Source organism: Rhagoletis pomonella, unplaced genomic scaffold (genome assembly GCF_013731165.1).
Source record: "Rhagoletis pomonella isolate Grant_MI unplaced genomic scaffold, Rhpom_1.0 Rhpom_scaffold_00003, whole genome shotgun sequence".
NCBI classification, from domain to species: domain Eukaryota; kingdom Metazoa; phylum Arthropoda; class Insecta; order Diptera; family Tephritidae; genus Rhagoletis; species Rhagoletis pomonella.
Window position 1 is genome coordinate 83719061 of NW_023458557.1, and position 10071 is coordinate 83729131.

Here is a 10071-nt window from a genome sequence, read left to right on the forward strand (position 1 = left end):
AGTTGCTCCAAAGGAAAGAAAAACTGGATATTTTGACAAAAAAATTTCAAAAATTTGAATGCCAAATTCAAACTGTTATTTTTCGATAGGTCTACAGTTTCTGAAAAAGAAAAAAAATCTACAAAACTACGCCAAAAAAATTCAAAAAAGTCGGAAAAAGTTTAATGTTTTAAAAAAAATAAAAACAAAAAACTGTTCTGACTAGCTTTTCAATAGCTCTAGAGTCTCTGAAATAAAAGTTCGGCAAAATTAAGCCGAAAATAAAATTTTTCGAAGAAGTCGAATGTTTGAAAAATTAAAAATTAAGACTGTTTTGAGTAGCTTTTCAATAGTTCTAGAGTTCCTGAAAAAAAGTTCGGCAAAATGACGTGGAAAAAAATTGTTGCAAAAAAGTTGAAAAAGTTTAATGTTTGAAAAAAAAATTAAATAGAAATTAAAACTGTTCCGTCTGAGTAGCATTTAAATAGTTCTAAAGTTCCCGAAAAGCAAAAAAAAAATCTTCAAAATTACGCTGAACAAATTTTTTTTTTTCAAGGTCAATAAAAGGTTGAAAACTACGCCAAAACAATTTTAACTCTACAACTATTGAAAAGCTACTCAGAAAAGTTTTTATTTTTATTCTTTCAAATATTAAATAATTTCAAGTTTTTTGTTTGTTTCACTGTTTTTTGCGTAATTTGGCAGAACTTTTTTTTCGTAATATCAGGAACTCTAGAAATATTGCAAAGATACTCAACAGATTTTTTTTTATTTTTTCTAACAATAAACTTTTTCGAGATTTTTTTTAAATTTTTTTCGGCGTAGTTTTGCCGATTTTTTTTCGGGAACTCTAGAGCTATTGAAAAGCTAGTCAGAACAGTTTTAATTTTTATTTTTTTCCCACTTCAAACTTATTCGACCAAAAAATAATAATTTTTTGCGTAATTTTGCGAAACTCTTTCCTATTCAAGAAACTACTGAAAAACTACTCAGAAAAGTTTTAATTTTTATGTTTTCGAATATAAGATCTTTTACAGGTTTTTGAAAAAAAAATGTGGCAAAACTTTTTTCCCCCTTTTCAGGAAATCTAGAAATAAATAATGTACAGGTACTCAGAACAGATTCAATTTTTATTTTTGTTCAGACATTAACTTGCAGAACTTTTTTTCTTTACAAGAACTCTGGAACTATTGAACGGCTACTCAGAACAGTTAGTTTATTTTTTTGTCTTTTCGCGCCACTCCGTATGCCAACTTCACAGACATTAAAATTTTTCGGAAAAATATTAAGATTTACATAAACTGGAACGATTTAAAAATACCTCCAAAAATCTCATTATTTTGATTCCCTTGCTAAATTTTTTTATAGCTTTCTATAATGTGAGGTGATTATGTGGACAAAATATATTTAAAGACTATTTTTAATAAAAAATGCGAATTTTGCAGATATTTTCAAATCGATACAGCTCACGTAAATCTTAATTTTTTTTTAATATTTTGGCAGTAATTTGACAATGTAATTTTTATTCTTTTATATCTAGAGTGATGCACCCTAATATACATATGTACATGTATAAACATATCTATGTATGCACATAAACCACTTATATACAGACTTGCTAGTCACTATTTTATTTAATATAAACGATGACACAGTGAACTGAAATGAAAGTTTGCGTGCTGATGCAGTAAAAATTCCACTAGACGTGGCACTTAAAAGTATGAAAATTTTGCCCACGTAGAAACTAGTAAGGGCTGTGCGGGAGAGAAGTTTATGTGGATTTTCGGATTTTTTCGTACGCATATATGTATGTATGTATGTATGTATGTATGTACTTATGTACCTGTGTGCGTATGCTTTCACATTTCCTCTTGAATAGTTAATTGACCTTCGTGTAAGGTACTTTTAGCCATTTCATTCATGATCTAACTCGAGTTTTTTGTGTGTCAGTGAATGAATAGCATGAACATTTAATGCCACGCGTTGGTGTGGGATCAATTTAAAATTTAAAGCAGGACTTTTTCTTTTACTTTAAAATATAGCTAGAAGGTTCATAGCATTCCACTAAAAAAAGTCTCTCATTTGCGGATAAAAATTATGTTCTGAACAAAAATTTAAGTGGCAACCCGCTTTAAAAATATTTTCGGCTGTAAATTTTCTTAACCCACTTTAGTTTAATAATTGCATACAAATTTTAATACAGCTGGCAACCCGCTTCAAAAATGTTTTCGGCAGTAAGTTTTCTTAAACTTCTTTTAGTTTAATACCCGCATTGTAGTATTTCATTTATTTTATCAATTTAATTGAATAAAAATTTTCAAGCAGTTGGCAACCTCCCCCTCAAAAACATTGTCGGCAGTAAACTTTTCTAAACCTATTTATGTTGATAACCATATTGCACTATTTAATATATCTTATCAATTAAATTAAATTAAAATTCTTAAACATGTGGCAACCTTAAACAAAAATATACTCGGCTGTAAACTTTCCTAAAACTCTTTAGTTTGATACCCAAATTACAAATATTACAAAATGTAATCTATCTTATCAATCAAATTAAATTAAAATTCTCAAACATGTGGCAACCTTCCAAACAATTATTTTCAACTCTAAGCTTTCTAAAAACCTCTATCTTTTAACAGCCATATTGCTTTATTTATTTTATCTTACGAGTTTACTTAAACTGTAATTTCCCTAAAGGTGGAAAGTCTCTAATTTTTTTTCCATAGTTTAAGTTAGACTTCTAGTAAGGCATCGGTGAAAACTGCATTCAATTCCATGCATAAGTTTGTGAGTGATGCGCGTACAAACCTACAGACAGACAAACAGGCAAGCATACTAAAAATTGCTAATTTGGCTTCTGTTGCTCTGATAAAGACCCCCCATTTTAATTTTTCTTTAATATCTATATTAGGCATTTTCTTCCTTATCGAAATTTTGTCAAACGTGCTTTGTGTGGAAGAAAATGCATATCCCAGTGACCGCGGTTGAAGTAGTCTGATGGAGGGACCGTAACAGTTACAAATTTTATTTAAAAAAATCGCTCTTTAAAAATTATTTTTTTTACTTTTATATAATTACTCTTTAAATAAAATTTTTTTTTTACTTTAATTTTATAAATCCGAAATAACAATTATTTTTGCTCTTTAACTAAATAATCTGCAAATAACAGTTATTTTTGATTTTTAAATTATATATCTTAGATAACAGTTATTGGAGACTTTTATTTTTAAAAGTCATCAATATAGATCAGTCACTGACTTTTATTTTTAAAATCATACTTATCATTGCCATTTGTATAAGTCATAGTAAACTTTGGTTCCCCAACATATTCTTAACTGAGGAAAATGATAACTTGATAACTATGACTTTTATACTTATGACTTAAAAAATAAAAGTCGGTTACTCATTTTAAAAGTCTTCAATAACTGTTATTTAAGTTATATGATATAGAAATCAAAGATAACTGTTATTTACAGATTATTTAGATAAAAATCAAAAATAATTGTTTTTTTTTTTAATCTTGCATAAAAATTACAATTTTTTTTTTCAAATTTGATGCTCAGTGAAAAAAGGAAAAGAATTTGGTTGTAGGATATTTCCTTCATAGGGAATTTTTCAATGACAGTTTTCATCAATAACTGTTATGGTCTGATGAGGAGATGTGGCGATCTCCGAAATAGCAGCTATTACTTCTACCAAAATGTAAATAATTGTTGTTTTTTCATAAAACATTTTCATTAATAACGGCCTGAAGCTCAATATTTTTTATTTATTTTTTTTAAGGACAACTGTAAATACTAAAGATTAAAAGAGTGCGCTATTCAAATGATAAGGAGTGTATGTACGGTATTTTATTTTAGGAACCTTACTTTCGTTACTCCAAATTTTTCCCCCAATTTTTCGCAATTTTTCTTCTTGTTTTTCAACTGACTACCTAAATGCTTAGTGGTGCTACTCGTAAAAGTATTGCAATGCAACTTCCATATTGGCTGCTAAAATAGTTCGCTTTTGAAAAGTTAAATGAAAACTAGAATCAATGTAACTTTTCGCAGCCATGCAACCAGCCAGCCAGCCAGCCAGCCAGGCAACCAACTTTCCTAACAATCGAGTTGCTCCAACAAACTAAGTAGCAACTTCTCGGTCACTAAGTCTGCCAACTGTTATTTGTTATTATTGCTGAATTTTTAGCTCTTACGAGTACTGCCAATGGCTTCCTTTTTTTTTTGTTGCTAACTAGCAGCCATCTTAGTTGCTCCAGCAACGCGTTCCTGCTTTTATTGTTATTGTGCGTATTAGTTGGTTTTCTGATGTATGTATTTATTAGGAGCTTCACTATGTCACTTATGTAGCTGGCTGGTGGTGGCGGCACATCCAAGTCAACTCGTAGAAGTTGTTGTCAAACTTTTCAAGTTGTGTACGAAAAAGTTTCATAGATTTTCGGCAATGCTAGTTTAGAATTAAACTAAGTTTTATACGACGTAGCAACTAAAAGGCATGATAACTGTTCTTTCCGCTGCTTGTTACTGCTACCATGACGCTGCATCTGTTAGTGCGTGCGTAGTGAGGTCAGCAGCTTCATAGTTTATTGCTAAAAAAAAAAAGATTGGCAAATAATAGTTGAGAAATGAATTTTTGGCAACTACTAAGAAAAATCAGTAAAATTGCATTCCATTGTAAGGCATTGTTTAGGATGAATGCAATTATTTTGCTTAAGAGAAGACGAGTTCATGCATAGAAACGGCTTTGAAATATTTGGCTCGAATTTTGGAAAATGTGAATGCAACGAAAAAAAAAAGAAAAAACTTTTAAAATTTGTTTCTCCTAAAATGTGTTAATTGTAATACGCACATATAAACTACGGATTATGCAAACGTACGGCAGTACCTGTCGCTGATTTTACGCATACGCGCTAAAAAAAAGTAAAATGTATGTTACTTATTATAAATTTACATACTTACTTGATTTTTAAAATTTTGTTGCCGATTGTTTTTTGTGTTTATTCGTTATATGGAAACAATACTTGAAATGTATGTTAACTGGACGGCAGGAAATAGCTCCGCAAAAAATTTAGCCAGTAGGTGGCGCGCGAATTGCGAATATTTCGAAAACCCGCCACACCCATTTACTTAACCCTCTAAAACTAATAAAAAAACGCAAGTTGTTCTTGTAAAATAAAAACAATTTTCTTCTTTGTCAATCAACAATTAGTTTACCGCCACCCAACAGTTTTCTATTGGTTTCATATATGTATATTTTCCTTAGATTTCAATGCGAAATAAAATTTAAAATACTAGTGTTCGCCCAGATGTCGAAATTCAACCTCTAAAATTAAGGGGAGTTGAGGTGGCCTGAGCTGAGCCGAGTTGATTTTAATTGAGTTAGTTGAAGTCAATTGAACTGAAATGCGTTGAATAACATAACAGAGTATAACATAACATAACATAATACAACAAAACACAAAACAACGCAATACATATTGTCGCTACCATATCAAACTATCGAAATTGTCAAATTTCGAGTCTTCTTAGAAGCAGAGGATACTGGCTTTAACAAAGAGTTGAATCCCGTACCTTTTCCTAATGACAACAACATTTTTACAACTGTTTCTTTGCTCTCCTGTAAAGTACTAATTTTTTCGATAGTTTGACATGGTAGCGACGATACGTACATCTGTTTTTTTGCTTAAGGTTATATTTTTTGTGTTTTTTCTATCTAGATCCCTACCTCTACCCTTTTCGAGAACAAACCCGATAAAACAATCGAAAACCATATCGATAAAAAATATCGATAGAAAAATCTAAAACAATATCGATAAAAAATTTATAACAAAATCGATAAAGAATGGATAACAAAATCGATAAAAATATTGATAACAGAATATATAACAAAACCGATAAAAATATCGATAGCATAATAGATAAAAATATCGATAACAAAATCTATAAAAAATATCGATAACAATGGATATAAAAATATCGATTACTATTATTGGTTTACTGATATGTAAATAACGTGTTTTTCATAGTTAAAACTTTTTTATTCACCTCCTTCATATTTCATGAAGTAAAAGGTTAAAATTTCATAATTGTTTTATTTTATACCAAAATTCTACGTCACATTCCAACTGTCAACAATTTGGATTCAGTTCTTACGGAAATGCCGTAGTTTTGACATTTTTCGAATATACCATTTTAATTGGAGGTAAGCGTGGTTACCGACCGATTTCAATACCAATCTACCTCGGATAGAGTGCAACTTTTATACAAAATTTCCCTGAGATATCTCAAAATTTTGCTCATGGTATCCCAACTTCTCTCCTCATTCCGATCATAATAGGGACACGACATTTTGACCAGCATTGACTATTTTGTTTTTGTTTGTTAAAAATTTTTTTTTCTTGTTTTTATAAAAATATGGCCTATTATCTAACAAGAACCATACACGTTCAAATTTCAAACTTTCTTGAAAAAAATTTAAAATAATTTATAACAACAAACTTTTTATTAAGAATTTTTAGAGAATTTCTCGATTCCTTCAGGTTGTTACAAAGAAACTTTTTGTGAACAAAGTTAATATAACTTTGTGCTCAAAATACGCTCGAGTTGGTATAGAAATTAGGAGACGTCTCGTCTGTGTACGGATTTCCTGGTCACTAAGGGTGGCAACCTGGAATTTATTTCCTGGATTTAATAAAAAGAAACTTCTCTGTCCTCGGTTGGCTGTAAATCCAAACTCCGATGAAACGAAAAAGCGAAAGAAGAAGGGTTGGTATGCCCCGATTAAGATTAAGATACGACTAAAATTACGACTGATATTTTATAGATAGAGCAATTTTACGAATCCGTTGAAATAGTGCGTGAAATATGGGGATATCCGGATAACCAAATGAACGGATACCAGCCGGATATGCGGATATCATGATTTTGTACGTATACACGTATATTCGAACAGATATCCGAATATACATACGCATAGTCCCAGCCTTGATGCAAGCACAATTTTTTCACAAAATTTATAACGTAAGTTGGGAAGGGACATCTGCTAACTACAAAACGGTCATCATTATGCGATAATCCTTCCACAGTTTTCCGTTTACCGGACTTTTCTTTTTGTACCATAAAATAAGAAGTTTTTAACTTTTTTGTTGTTTGAAATGTAAATACTTACAGTGACTCAAACAATTGGCCACTTGTAGATTTTTTTTTAAATAATAACAATGTTTTCCGAGTTAAATTCTTTTGTTATTTTGCTGTAAATATATTGTGCAAGCTTTAACCACAATCATATAAATCACAGTTTCAAACTTTATAAAAAATATTAAAAAATTCATCAAATTTGTATACAAATTTTAACTTTTACATCTGAATCGCCAGAAAATTTTTAGGTATGCAGTTTTATAGCCCACATACTTAAGGTCCAATGATGTGCAAGTAATTTTTTTTTTTGCTGACGGGTTTTTGCACTTTTTTCATATGAGCATGAATTTCTTATGAAATAAAATTCGAAAGACCGTTCGAGGCAAAACGTTAAAAAATCAATTACAGTTTTCTTAAATTGCACTTGTTATATAAAAACAAACCCAACGACGTCACCAAAAAAAAAAAAATATTCAAAATCAATGCGATTTTTTAGCCGTGACACTTGCGTGGACTATAAAACTGCATACCCAAAAATGTTCTAAAGATTCAGTTTAAAAAGTTTCCGCATTTTTTCTGGACTTGATTGATACAAATTTTTCCTTTTATAATGTGCCATCTTGAAAAACGATTTAATAAAAGTAGTATTTATATATTGAATAAATCGCATTTGAATTTCTGCCATGGCATTTCTAAGCCGAATCCCTTTTCTCTATTTTCATACAATTCCATTATACCCACGCTTTATCTACCACTGTGCATCGCTCATAAACAGAATAAAATATATATATATATATATATATTTTTTTTTTATATTATCACGTTCCTAATTACAAGTAGTACTACTTTGTAAAATCCCATGTTTTTGTGTATTTTTTTTTTTTTTGTTCTATGCTTTTCTTGTTTGATGACATGCTTTTACAAGCGGCCATTGTTTTTGCTAGTAGCATCGTTATCATCAGCATGCCAGTGATGTGGGGATCAGCTATTGTTATGCACTGTCTCTTTGGGCGAAAACCATTGTTATTGGTGGTATTTTTACGTACATACTTTGCTTGTCCAACGCCAAGTCTACATACAATACGCCTTTACTTTGTTGTAAATAACTAAGCTGCCTTCATACTTACTAAGTCGCCCACCACTTTGCCGCATTATATCCATGTATTTGTACCCGTAAAAATGATGGCAATACCCGGTGCGCGTTGTCTGAATTTTAATTATAACCACCATTGCTGCCTTAGTGGTGGCAGTGGCTGATGAGTGGCATTAAGTTGGTGTGCTGTGCTAGTCATGCTCGCTAGCTATTAGCTGGCAAGCGATAAGTTCAGCCAATCCTTTTATATGACTTTGCTTGACTTTTGCGCAATACTTGTTTGTGGTTGTTCCTTTATATTCCCTTACCACACTTAAGCCCTTTTTCTTTGCATTTACTTAATCACTTACATAACAATTCATTTGCTTCTTGCAGTTATCGTTTCACACAAATCGCTGTGGATGCACAGATAAAGACGCCTGGCGGGAAGACCTATGATGTGATATTCATTGGCACAGGTGAGTTGTGAGCGGGTTGCGGGAACACAGAGCGGTGTGGGGAGTGCTTATCATGGAAATTTATACACAGAAAGCATTGTTTTTTTGTTATTTATTTTATTCTCTTTTATTTACTTTGTTTCCTAATTGCGTGTAACTGTATATTTTTAAATCCACGCAGATCATGGCAAAATTATAAAATCCGTCAATGCCGAGTCTGCTGACTCCGATGCGAAGGTATCTTCGGTGGTGATTGAGGAAATCGATGTGCTGCCAAAGAGTGAACCCATCAGAAATCTGGAAATTGTGCGCACAATGCAATATGGTAAGTTGTGAAAACAAAAACCAAAAAAAAAAAAAACCGTGATGTGGGTAAAAATAGCTGAATTGTAGCAGAGTTAGCATTGCGCTGATTGGTTTGAAAATACTCATTAAAATGGTGCCACATGTTTTTTTTTATAAATTTTTTTTGTATTTTCCTTTTTTTTCTTCTCGCAGATCAACCAAAGGATGGCAGTTACGACGACGGAAAATTAATCATTGTCACCGATAGCCAAGTGATTGCAATACAATTGCATCGCTGTCATGATGACAAAATCACCAGCTGTAGGTGAGTGTGACATGACGCTTTCGCGTAACGGCAAATTGCTGCTTTTTGCATTTTTTCGTCGCAGTTTTCAACACGCTGCCTGCGCGGCAGTAAGGCGCTCTATGCCCGTCAGCGGTTAGCCGTTGCATACAGTTTGGTGTGCGACAGTTAATGCCAGCAAATTTATATGCATTCATATATACATATATTTATGTAAATTTTTTATATGCTCCTTTTTTCATTGTTCTTTCTCTCTCTCTCCCTTTCTGTGCGTTTGTGTTTGTCTCTTGTTTAGTGAATGTGTGGCGCTGCAGGATCCATACTGTGCTTGGGATAAAATTGCTGGCAAATGTCGTTCGCATGGTGCGCCACGTTGGCTGGAAGAGAATTATTTCTATCAGAATGTTGCAACTGGGCAACATGCGGCATGCCCATCAGGTAAGTGCAATAACATGCAAAACAAATGTGTGTTAAATATATTTAATATAAAGCTAAAAAATACAGTGAAATCTCGATATAATGAACCTTGATACAACGAAAAACTCAATATAATAAAATATTTGCTGAGTCGCCTGAAGAAACATACTTCAAAATTGTTCGTAAAAAAAGCGCCATAGATATCTATATCTATATATATATATAAAATTCAAATTATGTATGTACCTATAGACACACTTGGCTCCTAAACGAATAAGCCGATCGTAACCAAATTTTACACACGCACTGGATATCTTCCAGGGATGGTCACAGGGTAAAAAATATTTTGATATATAAAGGGGGCGTGGCCCCAAAACGTGGACCCGGGTAACCTTAGGATGTATTTGTTTAATATGG

At 31.9% G+C, this 10071-nt stretch overlaps 1 protein-coding gene across 1 annotated transcript in view; it reads left to right on the plus strand.

The window, feature by feature from the left end:
- Positions 1–10071, plus strand: part of LOC118735696 (semaphorin-1A) — a 620249-nt gene that overhangs the window by 579339 nt on the left and 30839 nt on the right. Inside the window, 4 exon segments of the mRNA XM_036465613.1 lie at positions 8587–8669; positions 8830–8973; positions 9147–9258; positions 9533–9675. Of these exon segments, the coding sequence (XP_036321506.1) occupies positions 8587–8669; positions 8830–8973; positions 9147–9258; positions 9533–9675 (482 nt within the window).